Source organism: Dipodomys spectabilis, unplaced genomic scaffold (genome assembly GCF_019054845.1).
Source record: "Dipodomys spectabilis isolate Male_0828 unplaced genomic scaffold, ASM1905484v1 ptg000669l, whole genome shotgun sequence".
Taxonomy (NCBI): Eukaryota; Metazoa; Chordata; class Mammalia; order Rodentia; family Heteromyidae; genus Dipodomys; species Dipodomys spectabilis.
In genome coordinates, this window is record NW_024871346.1 from 2,762,112 (window position 1) to 2,772,230 (window position 10,119).

The 10,119-nt window shown below is 42.6% G+C and overlaps 1 protein-coding gene across 1 annotated transcript; it reads right to left on the reverse strand.

The window, feature by feature from the left end:
- Positions 1 to 940: 940 nt before the first annotated feature.
- On the reverse strand, positions 941 to 10,040 carry Cenpq (centromere protein Q). The gene is made up of 9 exons (XM_042671797.1): positions 9,944 to 10,040; positions 7,762 to 7,922; positions 7,206 to 7,263; positions 6,088 to 6,208; positions 5,267 to 5,344; positions 3,264 to 3,393; positions 2,122 to 2,241; positions 1,908 to 1,985; positions 941 to 1,428 (listed from the first exon to the last, which is right to left on the reverse strand). Exons 2-9 carry the CDS (start codon positions 7,876 to 7,878, stop codon positions 1,297 to 1,299), a joined length of 834 nt encoding a protein of 277 aa, XP_042527731.1. The 5' UTR covers positions 7,879 to 7,922; positions 9,944 to 10,040; the 3' UTR covers positions 941 to 1,296.
- Between the last annotated feature and the right edge of the window lie 79 nt (positions 10,041 to 10,119).

A 10,119-nucleotide genomic window follows, 5' to 3' on the forward strand; every position in this document is an offset into this window, starting at 1 on the left:
TGCCTGTTGTGGAGCCCAAGTACTGGGTTTAGAGTCAAGGGCTCCCAGCCCAGCTTATTCCTAACCAGAAGGGAACCAATTTGGAAAAAAACTATGTGATTATTCTATTGCAGGAGATAGACCTTTTCCTGCAGGAAAATGCCACATTTGCACAGGCAATTTGTTTACTTTCTTCCAGTCATTTCATTTGCTGTTAAAAACTGTGGAACAGCTGGGTACCGGTGGCTCATGCCTATGATCCTAGCTACACAGGAAGCTGAGATCTGAGGATCATGGTTTGAAGCCAGGCCAGGCAGGAAAGTCTGTGAGATAATTATCTCTAATAAACTACTAGAAAAGCTGGAAGTGGTGCTGTGGCTCAAGTGGCAGAGCATTAGCCTTGAGCACAGAGAGGCTAAGGGACAGGGCCCAGGCCCTGAGTCTAAGCTATGGGACTAAAAAGTGGAACAATGATGTGTCCTTATGAGTTTGCTTGCCTTGTATATTACCTGATGTCTTACCATCAAAAATGTAGTAACCACTCCAACTAATTTGAAACAGACCAACTATTAATTTCAGGAGATCAACCCTTTTACCAACCCACTAACACTAATGTTCCAAAAGATCCAATTTCATTGCTATGGTCACCTATGTGTTGTCATGGTAGAAATTAATTTTCAAAGAGGGACTTACGACCTTTTGAGAATATTATCAAGAAGAATGATAAAAACGGGATTCCTTTGTACGCTACATAAGGGTAATAATAATAAAATGAGAATGCTAAGTCTTAGAGGACTTCATACTGGGAATCCCAAAGAGGTCCAGGAAGGTTTTGTACCCTGACCCTGGGTAACCCTTCTGGGCTGGAGGCATGCAGTCCAGAACACTGGAGTAGTCCCTCCCCTCTCTGACTTGTTCTCAAGCAAGAAGGAAAACAGATATGCAACTATGAGCTAGAAGATGAGTGACAGCAGACACTAGTGCTTTTATTCATCGGGTGCAGTATATATAAACACTTCTAACACACAAAGCCACAGCATAGCAGCTCCTCTGCGATAATCATTCAACCATCTCAGCAGCCATTCTAAAGTATAAAATCATGGTTATTCTTACTTCATAGTTTTGGGCAAATAGCTGCACAATTTACATGCAACTTATATAAACACAGTTTCAAGGACCCTTAGATACTAATAATAGACCACCCCGGCTAACTTTAAAGTGCATATTACAGGTAAAGAACTCCCGCACAAGCAACTACCTTGTAATATCAGAGATTCTAATTTTATAAATTCATACTAACATGAAAACAAAGGCACTTTAAGAAGGATTTAGTTTCTCATAAGCTTCTTCAATGAATGCTGACATGCTCTGCACTTGGGATGAATTGTGAAGAACAGTCAAGTCCTTTAGAAGAGCTTTCTGGTTTGGAATCATTGCCAAAATTTCTTCCTGAAGGTAAAAAAGCATTAATTACCTTTTCAACATTTTATTATGAAAAATGCCAAATACCTGTTCTTTAGAGAATCAGAATAATATCAAATATCTATCACTCAAATTCACATTTTCAACTCATTGTAACTCAGCTTTCAAACCCATCTTTTCTTCTTCACATTCTTGGTTGGTCCTTTGATCACTGGTGGAGTGTAAGAGTCTTCAGAGGAAGGATACATTTTATGAATGTAACTGCTATTTTCTTTTATTAGGGTATATCCAGGATTATCTTTCATAAAAAATAATTTATTTCTATCAGTAATGGACCATGTGATATATCGATGCAATGGAATGTTATAGGGCTACTGACCACAGTTATTATATAGTTTGAACTATGTAATCAGCATAGAGAAAACAATTTGTTTTAACACAGGATGATTTTTTTACATATGTAATATAAAATCAATGATATAGTCAAATGGTACATAAGTACTTACTTGAAGTGTGGGTGCTTTGAGACTTTCCTGACAAAGTTTTGGAAGAGAAAGTAGCCCTTTGGTACCTAACTGATGTACCTGGATTGAAACAGAAAGCTAGAGATTATTTCAAAAAGCTGACTTTTCTCATTTTATTAGTCAAAAGTAGTCTTGGTAAATTTATGTGTTGAAAAGTACATCTAAGTTCCAGTAATGTACTTTTTTAAACAATTACCTTTTGTATTATCTCCTCTTCTTTTTTTGTATCACGTGCCAACTTTTGAACTTTGCTTTTAATGCTTTCAATATTCTCTTTCATAACTTCTATTGCTCCCACTGTTTTATTTATTTCTTCCTGAAGGAAAACAACAACAACAACAACAACAGTATTTTGTATTCCATAAACTGCACCTTTACAAATTATATCAGCTCAGACATGAAGACTGTTCTGTAAGAAAATATTAATTTTGGGGGAAAAATTTCCCAGAAAGCTGCCTTACCAATGTAACAATGTATTACAAAGAGGTTTAATTTATTGGGATAAGGAGAGATGTTCTGTTTCTGTTCCCTCAAAAACTTAGTAAAGTTCCAGGCATAGCTCAGTGGTACTCTATCAGCTTTGCAAGCAAGAGGTCCTGAGGTCAAGCCCCCAGCATCAGCAGAAAAACAAAGAACTCCCCACCAACCTAGCAACATGTGGATTGAGGGAGACAGCTATCAAGTGCTTAGCTATAAATCCACATTCGCTCTAATGATATTATTTTTTTTGTCATAGGAAGGATGAAACAAAAATGCTTTAAGAGTCTAAAGTGTTCAGTCATTGAGCTATGATTTAATTAAAAATATTAAGACAGTTCAGTTCAAAATTTTCTAGGCTTGTTTCCTAGTAATCCTAGCTAGCTAACTGGCAGGCAGAAAGGACTGAGGCCAAAGTCAGGCATGAACTTCTTAAGATCCCATTTTATTTATAGCTGGGCATGGTTCTGTGCCTCCTGCCCCATCCACACAGAAACGCAGCAACTGTGTTTGGGGAAAGGTGCATCTGTTATGACCAGAGACACAAGGAAGCAAAAGTAGGAGGATCACAGCCTAGGCCAGCATCCTACCTCAAAAATTCAAAAATAACCAATACAAAATGAGGCTGGAGATGTGGCTCAAGGGGCAGAACACAAGCCCAAGGTCTTGAGTGCAAATTCAATTACTAATACCACACACATACACACACACACACACACACACACACACACACACACACACACACACACACACACACACAGAGGAAAAATCTAGCATTTACTACTGGAAGAATATCATGATGATTTAAAACATCTAGTCTCTTCCCTTGTCCTCTATGAATTCCTCATTCAAATTTCATACCTGCAATGACATCAGACTTGCTTCATTAGCTACTTCCTGTGCCTGCTCCATCTTTAGTAGATTTGAAACATCAGTTAAATAGTTCAGCTTTCTGTGAGGCGCTTTCAGGGTTTCACATTCCTGTATCAAACTCATGAGTAGAATAAAAACATGATCTTATTCTTGCACACTGCTGGTACTGCTTGTGTTAGGGCAGTTTACATTTTTACTCTTGCCCTCAAGACCTAGGGATCTAGCATTTTTCGCTGACTGTGGCGCCCACGGACGCAGCCCTTCCCTACAAGAGCCCCAACACATCACCACTTCCTTTTTCAGCTTATCAATCAGGTATGTGGAAGGGTGTATTCATTAGTCCAATGTTCTAAATCATGGTTAGATCTCTAGGACTCTCACCAACTCTCCTTAAAGTAAAAGCATACCTTCAATACATGCTGAGGCAGGAGAGATGTGATCACTTGGGAAATTTAAGTAGTAAGTACTAACAGGTCAGGCTAAGAAACTAACCAGGAAATTAACTGAAAAACCAGAGCAACCAGCCTGATACCATCGTCTTCTCCTTTGCTGGATGTAAGGTTCTAAGAACAGGGAGACCTAAGGGCTATTAGCTTTCTCTGAGACGTTAAAGAATTTCAAAGTTCCTCAGATACATAGTCAGAACATTGGACATCAAGTCTGTTAAAGAGAACTCCTGAAACTTACCTGCTGTGCTTGTGTTCTGGGTCAGGCTACAAGACCTCTCTAGGCTTCAGAATAGTAATCAGCACCCATTTGCCACTCTGTTGTCTCTACAAATTAGAGGTCCTAGATGACTGACCATTTCTTTAGCTCAAGGTTGTCATGTTGTTGTTGTTGTTGCCAGCACTGGAGCTTCAACTCAAGACCTCATGTGCTTCCTCAGCTTTTCCATCCATGGCCGGCACGCTACCTACCACTTGAGCCATCCTCCACTTATGCATTTTTGCTAGTTGACTGGGTAGGAAAGACTGACTCTTATCGCCAATAAACCACTCAGAAAACCAGAAGTGGTGCTGTGGCTAAAGGGGTAGAGAGCTCGCCTTGAGCTGAAGAGCTGAGGGACAGTGCCCAGGCCCAGAGTTCAAGCCCCATGACTGACCAAAAAAAAAAGAGTCTGCTCAGGGTTTTCAAGCAAAATTCTCCGATTTCAGCCTCCTGAGTAACTAGAATTAAAGGCTTGGCCAACATTTTTGAGTTGGACCCTTGCATTTCAAGCAGGACCTCCCTTTTTTTATTTGTCTTTACCCTATTTGTACCAAAGTAAATCCCTAATAAAATCTGAACAATAACAAAGGAAAGAAAATGAATTGAGGAAAAACAGATCAAGCTAACTAACTAACTCCAAAAAGCTGCCACAGGATGAAGAGACTGTGTACTTGGTGGGATGTAAGTCAATCTTTGTGCTGGTAACTCAAGATGATCTTTGTGGCAGAAGCTCCTACATACTGCAATGCCCTCATTTATACAAGAAAGGGCTACTGATCCTACGTTAAGCAAGAGCTAGTTTGATCATATTTGTATTAGCTTACTTGTTATCTTTTTGGTTCCCTTCTTGTTCTTTAGCATTAGGCTGTTATATCTTTAAGCAGTTTATAAGACATATTCTAGTACTCCAATCTGTACCCTGCTCTCACACTCCATATCCATCCCATGAGAATTATACTTATTAAAACTAACTAGTATTTTTGTTCAAAGTAATAACCACAAGCAAAATACTAAGTTGATAACTAGTTTTCAAATACTGACATAACAAACCGTAAGAAGTAGCAACAAGAGTATCATGATTTTTTTGGAGGAGGGAGGTTATACAGATTTTCTGAAATTTATGCTGTTTCAGTAACACATTTGGCATTAGTCCAGGGAAATTAAACATTTATTTCTGAACTATCTGCTTTCTTAAAACAAAAAAAGTACATTTCACAAATATCAATGTAAGAACAAGACAATAAATTACAGTTTCGTCATTTTAAACTGCATATCTGTATTACCTTTCATGTAAGAAGTTGAGATGATATTGGATCTGTTCAATTTGTTGTTTACTTTTTTTAGCCTGGCCTAAAGTTGCTCTAGAGGGGAAAAAAATTGAGCAAATATTAGTTGGAAACACCCAATTTGTAAATATAATTTAGATGTTTTTTCCTTCTGAATTCTTTCAAATAAACCTCTCTTACTTGCTAGGCAGAAAAGATTACTTTTCCTTTTAAATTAACCTTTTTTAAAAAAAAATTAAAAATATTTTTGTGTGTGTGTGTCCCCTTCCTGGAGCTTGAAGTCAGCCTAGGTGCTGCCTCTGAGCTTCTAGTACTTGAGCTACAGTTCCATTTCTGGCTTTATTTGCTGTTGTTTTGGTGTTCCACCAACACCCAAAGCAAATTAAGCATATTTTAAGCAACGTAACCAAGCTTGTTTTTAAAAACTCATACTGCACTGTAGCAATTTAAATGACTGGCTCTTCTGCAGTTTAGCTCTATAGTGGCAGAATTCTGTCTTATTTTCTTTGCACTTGTAGCTTGGTAGCTTTCACATAAAGTGTTACTATGCACTCAGATTCTTCCTAAAATAAATATCAAGTGAAAAGTTTTTATAGACAGCAGACCAGACCATACATAGTTCAGTTTTATTTTACTGATGGAATCTCAAGTTTCTAAAATTAAGAGACTTCTTTTGCTGAAGGTCAATGCATCGTTAAGACATTAATTTATTTCCTTCTGAAATAGGAAAACCGTCTATTACTATAAATATGAAGAAGTTAGTAAAATATCCATAGGAAGTATGTGAGTAGCCAGAGTAAAAAGGAAAGAATACTCACAACATCACTGATTCTATCTTAATTTGTAAATGTTCTTTGGTACTCTTTGGAAGAGGTTGCCAGGATTTTCTCTTTTTGGATGCTATTTTGATCTGTTTTAGCTGAGTACATTTCACTTGCCCTGTTGTAATTGATGAAGAGAGAGATCAGTCCAAAAGTTTGCATTCTTTTACTTTAAAGAAGTGATTTTTTTTTACTCTAAAAAGTTAATGGCACTATAAAAACAGAATTTTATATAGTTGTTAAACTGTTTAACTCACAGATCATATAGCTACAACAGGCCAGATGTCAAAGATAAACTTGAGGCTCACTTTTAAGTTAACTGAAATATTATTAAACAATACTGTAATACAAACCACAAACAAATTAACTTAAATGGAGATTAAGCTACAGTTATTAAAAGTTTGCTTTTCAGAATTGACTTGAATTCTGTTAGGAGTTTTAGTGGGGAGACTAGGTAACTATTTACCAAATATTGGGTGGTAACTGGAACGCAAGAGAGGGCTTAAACCAAAACTAGACATACAATGTCAGTTATGTTGTTTCCACTGTCCTACTTACAAGGGACTAAGAACATACACTTTTGACAAATTTTTGGAGGAAAGAGACATTAAACAAATAACAGGTGTGCAGAGCATTACACAAGAAAAGAAAGTACTGGGTTCCATGGAGTATAAACTGGAACCTGGTATCAGATGAGAAGCAGGGAATCTGTCCATGAAGTGATGTTCATAAAAAAAAAAAAAAAAAGGTTATTCCATACTAATTACTAATATTAAATTACTATTTAACCAATGGTAATTATTTAACTAGTAATTAGTGACAAACAGAAAGCATATGTGTAAATAAATTCCCTTTTAGTAATAAATTAGTAATAAGATAGACTGTGGAATACTTTCAATTTTCTCAAGTTCTTAGCAACTTTGCTGACATGAGCCTCTACAGTATTTGCTAAAAGTAAAATTTTAGCTTTCAAAAGTAACTGTTTTCTCAAAAATACGTATGTGACCGTTTATTACTCTTTGTCATTCACCAAATTAATAAGCAAGATACTGAACTATGTTCATGATTATAAGTAGTTTTAGAAAGACACACATTAAAGAATAGGAAACAATTACCTTCAGGCAATAGATGCTTTGGATTAGTTTTATTTCTTTTTGCTTTGCTTCTTCTACCCTGGAGAGAAAAACACACATAAATTAGGAGTGATAAAAGTACCATTCTATAGTACACTAGTCCTATGTATTTAAAACAGTGTACACTTATTACAGGCCAAACACCATATTAAAGTGACTCTTGAATAATGGTGATATTTTTGCTCAGTGTGGAAGAATGTTTTGAATCAATCACTGCTCACTTTGTGAAATAGTGTTATGTACTCTGATTAATTCTGTCTTCATAGGATGTTGTACCCTTATTCCTACCCTTTTCATTTAAACCCTAGCAATTCCCTGAATCTCTTTCTCCCCCTAAAATTCCGTGGTGAAAGCTTTGGAAATAGAGGTAAACAATTTTAATCTGAGAAATTTACAAATTATGTTACAAAAGTTCCCAAATTGCAGTATCAATTATTATATTTTGTAACAAAACTGACTCTCAGTCTCTACTTATTTCTCTTTAATGAAGATAAATTGTAATCAGGGTGTGCCATGACAGACCTGAGATTTTCATTACCTTTTTCTTTGAGGCTACTTCCTCATCAACTTTCGTTTCTGAATTTCTTTTTAACCGAGCAGAATTTCTTTTTAACTGAGTAGACTTCTTCTTAGAAGCATTTGTTTCACCAGACATCTTGGATATGAGTAGTACAAATTTTAACAATGTATAAAAAAAATCTGTAAAGAGGAAAGGACAAGTATTATAAAAGTTTGCACAACTCCTTTTTAAAAGGCTACCTATTATTGTTCTAAATTTTCTTTAAAAGCTTGGGGAAAGTACTGCATATTTTTAAGACACTGAAACAAAATTTTAAAACAGCTTACACACTTAATAATACTGAATTCAATTTTATTAAATAGCTTCTATATGTATGATTTAAAGATGCCTTTGGAAAAAAAAGGATCTCTACACAATTAAGGAGGGGAAGGTAGGCTGGGAGGTGCTTTGTTAAACAGCAATTCCTTGTATAATTCTAAAAAACCTAGAACACAAAAAAGATATTTTTGCATCTCTTACTTTATACTCCCCCCCACACTAAGATTACCTTCATGTTTAAATCTAAGACAGAAATAGGAAAGTATCACAAGTTAGTATATAGAATCCTATTGCAAGTAATGGGTTTGCCATTATTCAGTTTATTCAGCTCCTAAAAGGTCTGATTGCCTCACTAGCTCCCCACCCCAAACCAGGCATGTGAGAGACTTCCCTTGTGGACCTTCGTGGGAGGGCGGACCTGGCCGAGTCACGCCCGTCACCAGATCACACGCAGGCGAGGGGGCCAGCAGGAGCGGAGAGGGCTGCAGGGGTAAACCATCTGCCTACTTCTTCCCCTAACTGGGCTTCCTCCTCTCGGGCCACACCTCCAACAGGAACCCGGAGGAAGGGAATTAGCGGAGGAAGCCCAGGGGGTGACAGCAGGTGACAGCTGCGAGAAGGAGGCGCTGTGGGTGTGCGGGAAGGGGAGGGGCGAGGCGAGGGGGCGGGGCCAGAGTCCCACACCTGTGTCCCCACCTCTGCGTGGACATGGGTGTGCGCACGGCCCCGAGGCCGCCCTCCGCGTGGACACAGGTGCGCACGCCCTCCGCGTGGACACAGATGCGCACGCCCTCCGCGTGGACACAGGTGCGCAGCCCGCCCTCCCGCCGCCGTGCGCGTGGACACAGGTGCGCAGCCCGCGCCCCCCCCCCCCGCCGCCGTGCGCGTGGACACAGGTGCGCACGCCCTCCGCGTGGACACAGGTGCGCACGCCCTCCGCGTGGACACAGGTGCGCAGCCAGCCCTCCCGCCGCCGTGCGCGTGGACACAGGTGTGCGCACGCACCACCCCCCCGCCGTGCTCGTGGACAGGGGTGTGCGCACGCAACACCCCCCCCCGCCGTGCGCGTGGACACAGGTGTGCGCACGCACGCCCGCCGCCGTGCGCGTGGACACAGGTGTGCGCACGGCCCCGAGGCCGCTGTGCGCGTGGACACTGGTGTGAGCACGGCCCCGAGGCTGCTATCCGTGTGGGCACAGGTGTGCGCACGGCCCCGAGGCTGCTATCCGTGTGGACACGGGTGTGCGCACGGCCCCCCCCACCGTGCGCGTGGACAGGTGTGCGCACGCCCCCCCCGCCCTCCGCGTGGACACAGGTGTGCGCACGGCCCCCCGCCCTCCGCGTGGACACGGGTGTGCGCACGCCCCCCCGCCCTCCGCGTGGACACAGGTGTGCGCACGGCCCCCCGCCCTCCGCGTGGACACGGGTGTGCGCACGCCCCCCGCCCTCCGCGTGGACACGGGTGTGCGCACGGCCCCCCCGCACGCCCCCCCCCCGCCCTCCGCGTGGACACGGGTGTGCGCACTCCCCCCCGCCCTCCGCGTGGACAAGGGTGTGCGCACGGTCCCCCGCCCTCCGCGTGGACACGGGTGTGCGCACGGCCCCCCGCCCTCCGCGTGGACACGGGTGTGCGCACGCCCCCCGCCCTCCGCGTGGACACGGGTGTGCGCACGGCCCCCCGCCCTCCGCGTGGACACGGGTGTGCGCACGGCCCCGAGGCCGCCGTCCCTTCGTCCCCAGCCGCTGCCCGCGCGGCTCAGGCGCGAGGCGGGGACACCTGTGCCGCGGGGGCGTCCCCTTGGCGGGACAGACACCAGACATTTCCAGACTCAGTTCGCCACGGACGCCCTCGCCCCAGCTCGGCCCCAGCTCGGCCCCTCACCTCCCCGCGCCGAGCCTTCGCCGCCCAACCGTCTTCCGAGCCAGGCGCTAACGGCCCACACGAACACAAACCCGGAAGCAGCTGCGACGGAAGCGGAAACGCTCGTCGGAGGAGGCGAGCCCGCGAGACGGCGAGCCCGCGATGCGATTGGCTGCGCGGAGGGCGGGGCCGGCCTA